The sequence below is a fragment of the Lathamus discolor genome, chromosome 4, assembly GCF_037157495.1.
Source record: "Lathamus discolor isolate bLatDis1 chromosome 4, bLatDis1.hap1, whole genome shotgun sequence".
In the NCBI taxonomy this organism is placed as follows: domain Eukaryota; kingdom Metazoa; phylum Chordata; class Aves; order Psittaciformes; family Psittacidae; genus Lathamus; species Lathamus discolor.
Window position 1 is genome coordinate 105828633 of NC_088887.1, and position 9813 is coordinate 105838445.

The 9813-nt window shown below is 41.4% G+C and overlaps 1 protein-coding gene across 9 annotated transcripts in view; it reads left to right on the forward strand.

Moving 5' to 3' along the window:
- Positions 1–9064, forward strand: part of KATNAL1 (katanin catalytic subunit A1 like 1) — a 44795-nt gene extending 35731 nt beyond the window's left edge. For 8 of the 9 annotated variants that reach the window (XM_065678442.1, XM_065678440.1, XM_065678434.1 and 5 more), the window contains 4 exons: positions 418–544; positions 1473–1607; positions 3909–4035; positions 5528–9064. In XM_065678442.1, the coding sequence (XP_065534514.1) occupies positions 418–544; positions 1473–1607; positions 3909–4035; positions 5528–5726 (588 nt within the window). In that variant the 3' untranslated portion in view covers positions 5727–9064. Of the gene's footprint in view, positions 1–417; positions 545–1472; positions 1608–3908; positions 4036–4120; positions 4312–5527 lie in introns of all 9 variants that reach the window. The other variant, XR_010612441.1, reaches the window with a different exon arrangement.
- The last annotated feature ends 749 nt before the right edge of the window (positions 9065–9813 follow it).

Below are 9813 nucleotides of genomic sequence, written 5' to 3' on the forward strand. Positions count from 1 at the left end.
ATACTGGAGTCATTCACCAGTTTGGGTTCCTCAGTGCACCTCCACAATATTCTCAGTTACAGCTTGTCTTGGTTGAGATAGGCTGAGATCCCTTCTGTCCTCTATACTTACCCCTCACTGACACGAAAACCTAGACATGGAAACTGCCTGTACTGTGATTGTGTTCCTTTTCCCCTTTGCAAGACTGGTTGATGAGGAAGCCAACCAGCTCTGAAAGACCCCTGACTCAAGGAGTACAATTTTAAGTGTATAAACTTCAGCATATGCCAGACAGTTTTTGTAAATCAGGATCTTGAGTCATTTTCTTGTGACAGGCAGGAAACATCTGTAAGTAGTCTAGTGGGACTGGGCTGTGGTCTGATGAGAGCCTGTCCTTGCTGCTGCAGGCCTAATAGTGATGTTTTCATTTGAATAAAGGCGAGGTTTTACGCTCCAACAACAATCTTCATTGATGAGATCGATTCCATCTGCAGCCGCAGAGGCACGTCTGATGAGCATGAGGCGAGTCGCAGAGTCAAGTCTGAGCTGCTTGTGCAAATGGACGGTAACAAGTGTTTAGATCCAAGTTTGGGGCTGGGGTGCTGTTTCTTCATAGGTGGGGATGTAAGAACTTGAGCAATCTGGAAAACCTGGCTTTATGGATAGGGGAAAAAGAAGGCAGGACTTGAGAGGGGAGTGTATTTTTGGAGCATTTGAAGGCAGATAACTGAAAAGTGTTTGGCTTTATTTTTTCTAAAATGGCCATTTTGATGGTAAGTTTAAAACTTTAAGAGACATAGACTCCAGAAGCAAATCATGGAGGTTTGTGCAGTTTAATACAGGTCTTTAATTTTAATGCAATTTAAACAAATTTCTCCCCTTTGCTAGAGTCTCCAGCCTGGGGAGTCCATTGTGAGATCTGATTTTTGCTGTATTCTGTGGTGGCAGCTAATACTGCCCTTTTAGTCAGATTTAGTACCTGTTTTACACAGCAGCACATAACAAGGATGACCATCTGAGGAATATTGTATGATGTAGTGATTTGATAACCACCTCTCTTTTGCAGCTGCTGTTTAACTACTATTTATAATGTCCTCAAATGTGCAGGTTCACTGTGATAAACTCAGGGTAAGCAGCTTTTTGCCTCCAAGTGATAATTACTTTGCAGTCCTCATTTGGGAGGCTGGGGAGTGATTCTTATTTCTTCTATGGCTGGATTTGGCAGAGATAGCATTTTCAGTGGGACCGTGTCGTTAGCACTGTCAGAGAAAGCCATCCCCTGACTCAGCAGAAGAATAAACTGTTCCCCTTCTGTGACAGGTGGTCTTATCACTCCTAAGCTATGGGAAGTTTGGAAAGGGGCACTAGGACTATATAGAGCGGTTGCTTAGCTTTGACCACACTTTTGCAGTGTTTGTTGCAGTGTTTCTTTGCAAGCATTTCAATCAATAAGACCTGTGAAATAAAATTACTCTAAACTATTGTGCTTGCAGGGGTAGGTGGTGCTCTGGAAAATGATGACCCTTCCAAGATGGTTATGGTGTTAGCTGCTACAAATTTTCCCTGGGATATTGATGAAGCTCTCCGACGAAGACTAGAGAAGAGGATTTATATACCTTTGCCCACAGGTATGTTTGCTATGAGCATTTTCCTTTAAAATTGCCTTTGCAAGACAAGCTTAGTGTTAATGCAAGACCACTGAGTTGAGAGGAATCTTTATAGTTTTGTGATGAGCAGTGAAATTTGGGGGTTAATCATTCGGCTGGGTTGCTTTATTTTTGAGGAGAGTAAGAGAAAGGGAAAAAAAAATGAACAGCAACTACTTGCTTGGGGGCTTAACAACAAAGAGCTGCAGCATTTCATTGCAAGCCCATTGATGGGCTCTTACATTTTGAAAGAGAGTTAGTTTTAATGAGCCTGGAATTATTTTAAATGTTTAACAGTCGGTCCTTGAGTGATCATCAAAGGCAGCCTTTGGACACGTTCACAAATACTGCAAATGCACTCCATGCTCTTTCAGGCAAATGGAAAGAAGTGGATCCATGAATTTTCACTTACAGGCTTAGTTCGCTGTAGATCACTGCTCGCTTGCCTTTATGACTGTGCTTCGAGTCACTCAGAATGCAGCAGGCTGATACCTTTCCTGCTTTAAGATGTCTCAGCTCATATTGTCTTTCCTAGCTGTCATTCACCTGTCCTATTAATTTTGAGATCCCTATCCCTTGAAGTTTGCATAGCTTTGTTTCTTGGTACAGTGGATGCCTCATCTGCCTGCATGAGCACTCAAGATAACAAGATGCGTGTTCATGGTGACAGCAGTTGTGATTGAGTTTAGCAGGTATAAGGACACTTAATAGTTCCACAGCTTGTCTGTGCAGCTTACAGGCAGTAACAGCTCCTAACAGGATGCCTGTCTTTATGACCAATTAGTTTATAATCCTACCAGCTCTTGCTCTTGTTTCTAATTAAACCAGATTGGTTTTGACACACTGTATTACAACCTGGACAACATACGAGGTGTGCTACAGTTTTATTTCCAGTCTGATGTTCTGTTGCATCTGTTCTGTAAATAAGAACGTCGAGCTGTTGTGGGCAAATCTAAATGATGCACTTACAACTGTGCTGTGTGATACGATCTTGTCAGGCATTTTAATTGAAAAGGTGATGTGATATGATATATATACACTTGTATATTGTGGAATTTGATGAAAGTATGTATTCTGCTGTGTTTCATTTTCAAAATACTGCAAAGACTTGCTTAGCCCCATAGCAAAGATTAGAAGAATGTTCTTTGATACAGGATGCTCTCTGCAGGTATGCCATATGTACACTGTGCTCTGTAAATAACAAATCTCCATTTTATAGCTAGTGCCAGTTGTGTGTGATTGATGACTATATTCTTGACAGCTCTGCAAAGCACACAAAACCAGCAGCTTTAGACAAGCTTTCTAATTTCTTTGATATACCCCCTCAATTAAAAGAAATAAAAAATTAATTAGGGATATCAATAAATAAAACGTGGAAATTTCCTTAAGACTTTTAGCCTTTCCTACTATTACTTCCTCTTTTGTGAGTGTCTTCTTTTCTAGGTCATAAAAGTTGGTCACTGCGGAAATAAAGATGCCAGGAGAGCATTTGTTCTCTTCTTTACCACCCTTGTGAAGAATAACACTCAGGCCTAAGCTGTCAGATGTGAATTCCCTCTTACAAGCCTAGGTTGTTGCTTAACATCTGTACCCAAATGCACATACGCACATGCACTCTACAAGAAAAATGGTTAATTGGCTGCATAAGTGCTCATTTACCCAGCTGGTTATCAGTGCATGCACACTTCATCTAGGTCTGGAAGTGGAATACCAGGACACTTGTAAATATATTAATATATGTTTACTGTATTAATGTATCTGTTTTCTATCAGGCTTCAGCAGCTTTCTTGGGTCCCAACTGGGTAAAGTGCTTAAACATATGCTTAAAGTTCAGCCTATTGTTAGGGGGTTTATGCTGTCTGAAGCTGTGTTAATAGAATTCTCATTGTGGTTCTAATGAAACTGTGTGAATAATATGCAATCAAACACTTGAGCAGCAAGTGAATCCAAAGGGATGTGAAAAGTAGCGGACATTTGTAGGATTGTGCTTTTGTGCCTTTGGGTAGTATGTGACCAAATGCTTTGTCATCTGAGACATAACAGACATTTTTAGTGACGTATGACTTTGGAAAATCTCTCTAGAGCATGCTGTTTTAATATACTGCTTTTAACCATATACTTTATAGTATTTGATTGTACACTTGACTGTGATTTGTTCTGTCTCTTTCATTTTCTCATACTAAATCCTTTTGTTTGTACTTATTATGAAAAACCTTAGTTGTGTTTGTATATTTTTTAATGTTACTCTTGCAAGTCTTCAAACAAGTGTTTTTTATATTGTAGCAAAAGGCAGAGCAGAACTACTTAAGATTAATCTTCGGGAAGTAGAACTAGATCCTGATATCAGCCTTGAAGAAATTGCTGGGAAGATTGAAGGCTATTCCGGTGCCGACATCACTAATGTTTGCAGGTATCTCATTCCCCTTATTTTGCAAATAAAACTGCATGGAAAGTCATTGTTTGCATTATGTGATAAAAGGTAATACCCACTGCAGGTGAAGCTAACAGTGACTGTGTTTGAGGCCCAGTACTGGAACTGTGTGTTCCCATCATGTGGAGTGGTCTAAAGACCGTGGAGTCTTTCTGCGAGATGTGGTTAAGTATTCTTGGATCCAAAGACAAAAAAATTCTCTGAGCAAATCTTGTTGGCTGCATTTCCTGCATTTGTTAATGGAGTGCACAACAGGTTTGGATTTATTTCATTTGTTTGCTTTTAAATCCCGTGAGCTTAAGAGCTAGTATTTCGTGATGCAAAGGAACCTTTCACAGAATACTTGTGTGGGCCTTCTATATGCTGTATGTGTGGACAACCCCCAGAGCAGTAGAGTCTTGGTTTCTGTCTGAATCTTCTATGTGCAAGGGTGATACAGATAATTTATAGCATTAGTATTGGATTGATTTATATCCTGTTCCCACAAATTTCTCGTTTTTTGACAAATAAGTCTTTTCTGGTGTAGGGCAGGTATTTGAAAAAACTTATCGGAAGGAAGCCTCTGTCCCTTATAAAGTTAGGATCCCTGCCAAGAGAAACTGATCCTTTAAGAACGTGGCTTGGGATGTTTTTATATTTCCCCTGCTGCTTTGTTGAAATTGTAAAATGACTCCATGGTTTTGAAAATTTGGTGTGTGTCACGCAGTGCAGTAGTTAAATTACTTGTTCTCCCTGAGGCCTGTGTTATCCCTTGCTGGGAAAAACCTGGGGAAAGAGAAAATGTAATTTCAGGCTGTATGTGGGCCATGGTGTGAGAAATGATCAGTGCTTTCCATGCCAGTGGGCCACGCTGGCAGCATCTGAGCTGGGGAGGAGTCACAGAGCAGGTAGAGCATGAGGAGCCATAGGCATTTACAGCCTCAGCCTTGCAGGACCACATGATGCTCGTGTCTCATGCCTTCTGCACTGCCCTTTGCAGATCCATGTGCTATGCACAAGCAGGTAACAGAGCCGGGCTACAGTTTTGAGATACATAGTGAGAAAAGGGTTGAAATTTAAGAGGATGGGGATGCAAACTCCAGGCTAGTTGGAAAAAGCCAAACAAACAAGAAGTCTGAAGGTCTTAGAGAGCAGTTCTGCTCCCACCCTGCCCTTTCCTGCACTGAAGTTGTAAAATTTTATCTCTATGAATCACTGTAAAAAGTTTGCAGTTTTATAGTTTTAATTATCTCTGCACATTTACCATATGCTTAAATGGGTTTCGGTGCCAATGCATTCTTTACGTTGAATTAATGTAGTGATCTGGGAAGCTGGAAGCTAAGAAAGATGTGAACTGCATCTTGTAGGGTAAATAAATGCTGTCTTAAGTGTTCCTGCCAGTGGTTTCTAGCAAGAGAATACAATCAAAATTCATAGGCTTACAGCACATGCTGCTTGCAGTTAGCTCCCATACATTGTCCTGTATTTCCAGGGATGCCTCTTTAATGGCAATGAGGCGACGTATTAACGGCTTAACTCCAGAAGAGATTCGTGCACTTTCTAAAGAGGAGCTTCAAATGCCGGTTACCAACGGGGACTTTGAATTGGCTCTGAAGAAAATCTCCAAATCTGTTTCTGCTGCAGACCTGGAGAAGTATGAAAAATGGATGGTGGAGTTTGGATCTGCTTAATCTCAGTGACAGATCTCCATTGCTAGAGTTTTATGGTTTTGTTGTTTTGCCTTGCAAAATGAGTTAGAAATCTTTTAAAGGTTTAATAAAAGGTTTGCCTCTGCCCCCATCCCTCAGCTTTCTGGTGACATGATCTTTTAAAATCCATTTGCCTTTAAAGGGAGTGAACACAGTAACAAGCTATTGTAAAAAATGTTTTATCTCTGAAACAGTAAAATAAGACAAACAGGAAGGGAAAAATTATACTTGTGAGGATAATCTTTTTATTTTTCCAATGAAGAGAAGTGTTACTTAACCTCCTCCTAGTCATCTTTTATGGCTGGAATCAATAAATCAGCTGGGGGATGTGACTCCAGAGGAGCTAACAAGGGCTTGCTGTACCCCCTGCTCTTAAGTGCTACATTTCTGTTAAGCTGCTGACTCTGCCTCCATAGAATGTGGCATTGAAGTTACCATTCTCTCTCTCTCTCTCTGCTCGGATATTCAAGAGCAAAACCTGTGAATTAATTGGCATTACACAGAGGAAATTAGGATCAGCTTTCCATCAAGATATGGGCTTGGCTCTCCTCTCATGTGTACCCGTTTGGAATTGATGTCACTTCAGGCTGGATTGATGTTACCTGTTACAACTTCTGATGCAAATGAGAGGAAAATGATTGCTCAGTCTGGTTTATGCTTGATCTCTGAACATAGTTTGTACCAGTTTGACCAGTAGGCACTTTGACTAAAGTTATGTCTTGCACTTTTATGCTTATGTATCATCCCTTGTGCTGTCTAGATATTATAACTATTATTATTTAAGTATGAAGAGTTTAATACAGTAAAGACACTAATATCAAGGCTGTCTTTAAAATATGTAGTTGTGGACTACCACTTCTGATTAGACATGAACTCTTTCCTAGCTTTACTAGGCAATGGGGTTTGTACCTGTTCATGTTGTAGATCTGTTCATGCTTAATATTTTTTAATGCCAATTTCTTAAACATGTATAAATGTTATTGATTATGGGGAAAATAATCTGTACAATCTCATTTGTTTTCTTACCTGTTTATTCCTTTCCCTTGTACAAGTGCAGGAGTAAGAAGAAACTAGCATGAGAAATAATCTTTCTAGAGTATAACTGTCATGCTGACTGTATGAGCTTTTCACAGACTTGGGCTGCAAGTCTGACATATGAAGGTTTCCAGTGACAGGAATGAGAAGGAGGTCAGATTTACAGAGGAATATGCAAGTGCTCAATTTTTTTGTGATTTTGCAAGGTAGACCTAAGGTATCTTGGATTTGAGTTGCTGTGCAGTTTAGTAGGTACTCTGCCCTTTGGCTCTCTGCTGAGACTCATAGTGGCATAGCCAGATGTGGCAAACTGGCGTGAGAGAACACCTCCTCTTGAATGGGATTATATCCTTGTTTGCTCCTTGTTGCTAGTTCTTGGAAGTTCCCAATAATGCCAGTAGTTCAGCACATTGGTCTCTTGGGCTATGACATGTGAACCACTAAGGCAAATGCTGCTCAAAAGTGTTTACTGTTCAGTAACAAGGACTATCAGGGTGTGTTCGTGACAGGTCTGCAGCATCTATCTGATTACACAAGCGACTTTCGAAGCTGTTTACCATTGCTGCTTTGTCTCTCAATACTCCTTTTTCTTTCTTTCTATGTAAAGACCACATCTCTGATCCTGTCTTATAAAGGGCTGCCCCAATTTGCATGGAGAAACAGCATGGCGGTTCTGTCAGTCTTGTTTTTGACATGAAACTTAGGGCTTTAGAAGCATGTTTCAGTGTGGCACTCCAGAAAAGTATCTTCTGGGGCCCCAGACTGGTTGAGACACATCTACTGTTCACATCTTTCCAAGGACAGAGTATCCCTGCTGTCTAGTGTTAGGCCCTGTTACACATCATGTTAGTGCAGAAAGGACACCAGCTTTTTCCTTGTCACCTACAGGGAGAATAAAAACTTCTTTCCTGACCAGTCTGCACTAAAAGCACAGCAGAGCCCTTGCAATTCACAGTACCTGTGGCTGCTAACCTGTAAGGAACAGTTCTCTGTGCACTAGAAGATGAGGAAGCAAAAGCTGTGTTGACTCCATAATTTTTGGATAAATTCTTAGCAGGGCTAGTCCCTTCCTCCCAGGGAATGACTGGACCTCCACAGAGAAAAGCTTTGAAAACATTGCTGCAGCCTGACATTTCTTCCGTATGAAAGCTGGAAGCTGCAGCTGGTACTATGTGTTTGATTGTTTGTTTTACTGCAATAGAAATAGTAAAGCTATGTGAATCTTTTGTGACCCATACCAGATTAGCTCTTCAGGGTCTAACACTAGATAGGCCACTGCTGCCTGAGGTGCTTACTCTATGCAAGCAACATCTAGAAGGGAGTAGACATGAATGCCAAGAGCTTGCCCTGTTTGGCAGCCCAGGAGCAGGGCTGGGATCCAGCAGTTGCAGCTTAGGGAAGTCCAAGTACCAGTTTTCTCACTTTTCATGCTGCAAGCAGCAGTGCCCTTCCTGCTGATGGAAGCACAGCGTTTAGCAATGATGTCGTTCCTCAGCTCTTCAATGAACCTTCTACCTTAAGGCATTAAACTCCCCTCTTGGATGTTAAGCAAAATTCACTGTAATGGGCATTCCCTCTAGTAGCAGTCATTCAGGTGCTGAAGTCTTTTTCTCCAAAGGTCATGATTTCTGTCCAAATATGCTTTTCCTATACAGGTCGATTCATCCATTACTGCTGCAGAACAGGAAAGTTTTAAGTTTCCAGGCTATAGATGTTTAGATGTACGACATCTGTACTCGAGCATTACACCTGGGCCCTGCTAGATCAGGCATCCCAGAATACAGAGACCATCCCTTCCCTGTCGAGACTTTCCAGAGCAGGGATCTGACTCATATCTTTACCAAGTGTCAGTGGTGCACTTAACTTAGATGGGCTTGCAGATTGGGTTATTAACTCAAGAGGGGAGCCAGCATTGGGGTGCATCAAGGAAAGGAAGGTCAGACTAACAGTGACAGCAACTCAAGGCCCTGCTTTGTTTCCCAGTGATGGAAACCCTTGTGTAGGGATGTTGGATTCCTCAAAGAGCAGTGTATGAACATACCACAACCTGCTGTGACAATCTGTTCTGTCTGTGTCTATATATGTATGGAGACGCAAATATACATGTGTATGTGCATATATACACACACAATGTGTGGTGCCTCTCTAGTTTGTACCTAAATTACATAAACCCCATGTTTTAAAGCTGTGTTTAAGTGTCTAAACATCCTCTTGGGTGGCACTGTTAATTTTTGTGCAGCAAGCAATCTGGTTGTATGAAGTAATAAATGTATGTGTAGTCTGTTTGTCTCGCTTGGGTAGGGCTGTGAATGTTTGCTGGTAACTGCTTCAAAGGCTGCCATATAGTGCAGATCTTTTCAGCATGTCCTGGCGGTGGTGGACTCTCCAAAGTCCCATATGGAGAGCAGTTGAAGCAGAGTCTGGATTTGTTGGATAATGCTGTCAGTAATGTTTTCCCTCTTAAATTAGCCTTTCATTGCCACAAGCTATAAAATGGAGAGCGCTTCAATGCCCAGCCCAGAGAAGGAGGGTGGGGAAGAGGAGGGCAGAGGCCCCAGCAGATGTTCGGTGTTAGCACCTGATTCAGACCTCACAGAGCCGGGCAGGATTTTTTATTACTTGCCCCTAGGCTGGAAGTATAATCAGGCTCCAGAGAAGCCATATCATCAGCTGCCTGCTAACCAGAAGACTTTCAAGAGCAAAACTTCTGTTAAGAAAGAGCTTTCAAACTTGGAAAGAGACCCCAAGTCTCCTGGGACTGAGCCGATTATTTGAATTTTCTCACTAACTTCCTTATGAAGAAATGTGTCCTTTCCAGTGTTTCATAGTGCTTCAAACGTGAAAGAGCGAGCAAGGGAAATTGCTGATCAGGGGATTTCAAGAGAGGTCAAATCTTTGCCTAGAAAGTTCAGCTCACCCCAGTTTAAAGGAGACTGTGAACTAGCAAAGGTGCACTGACTTGTTCTGATCATGGTAAAGATGAAAGGGCTTGTGTGCTGTAAAGACGTCCTCCATACAGTGAGCAAAGACATAG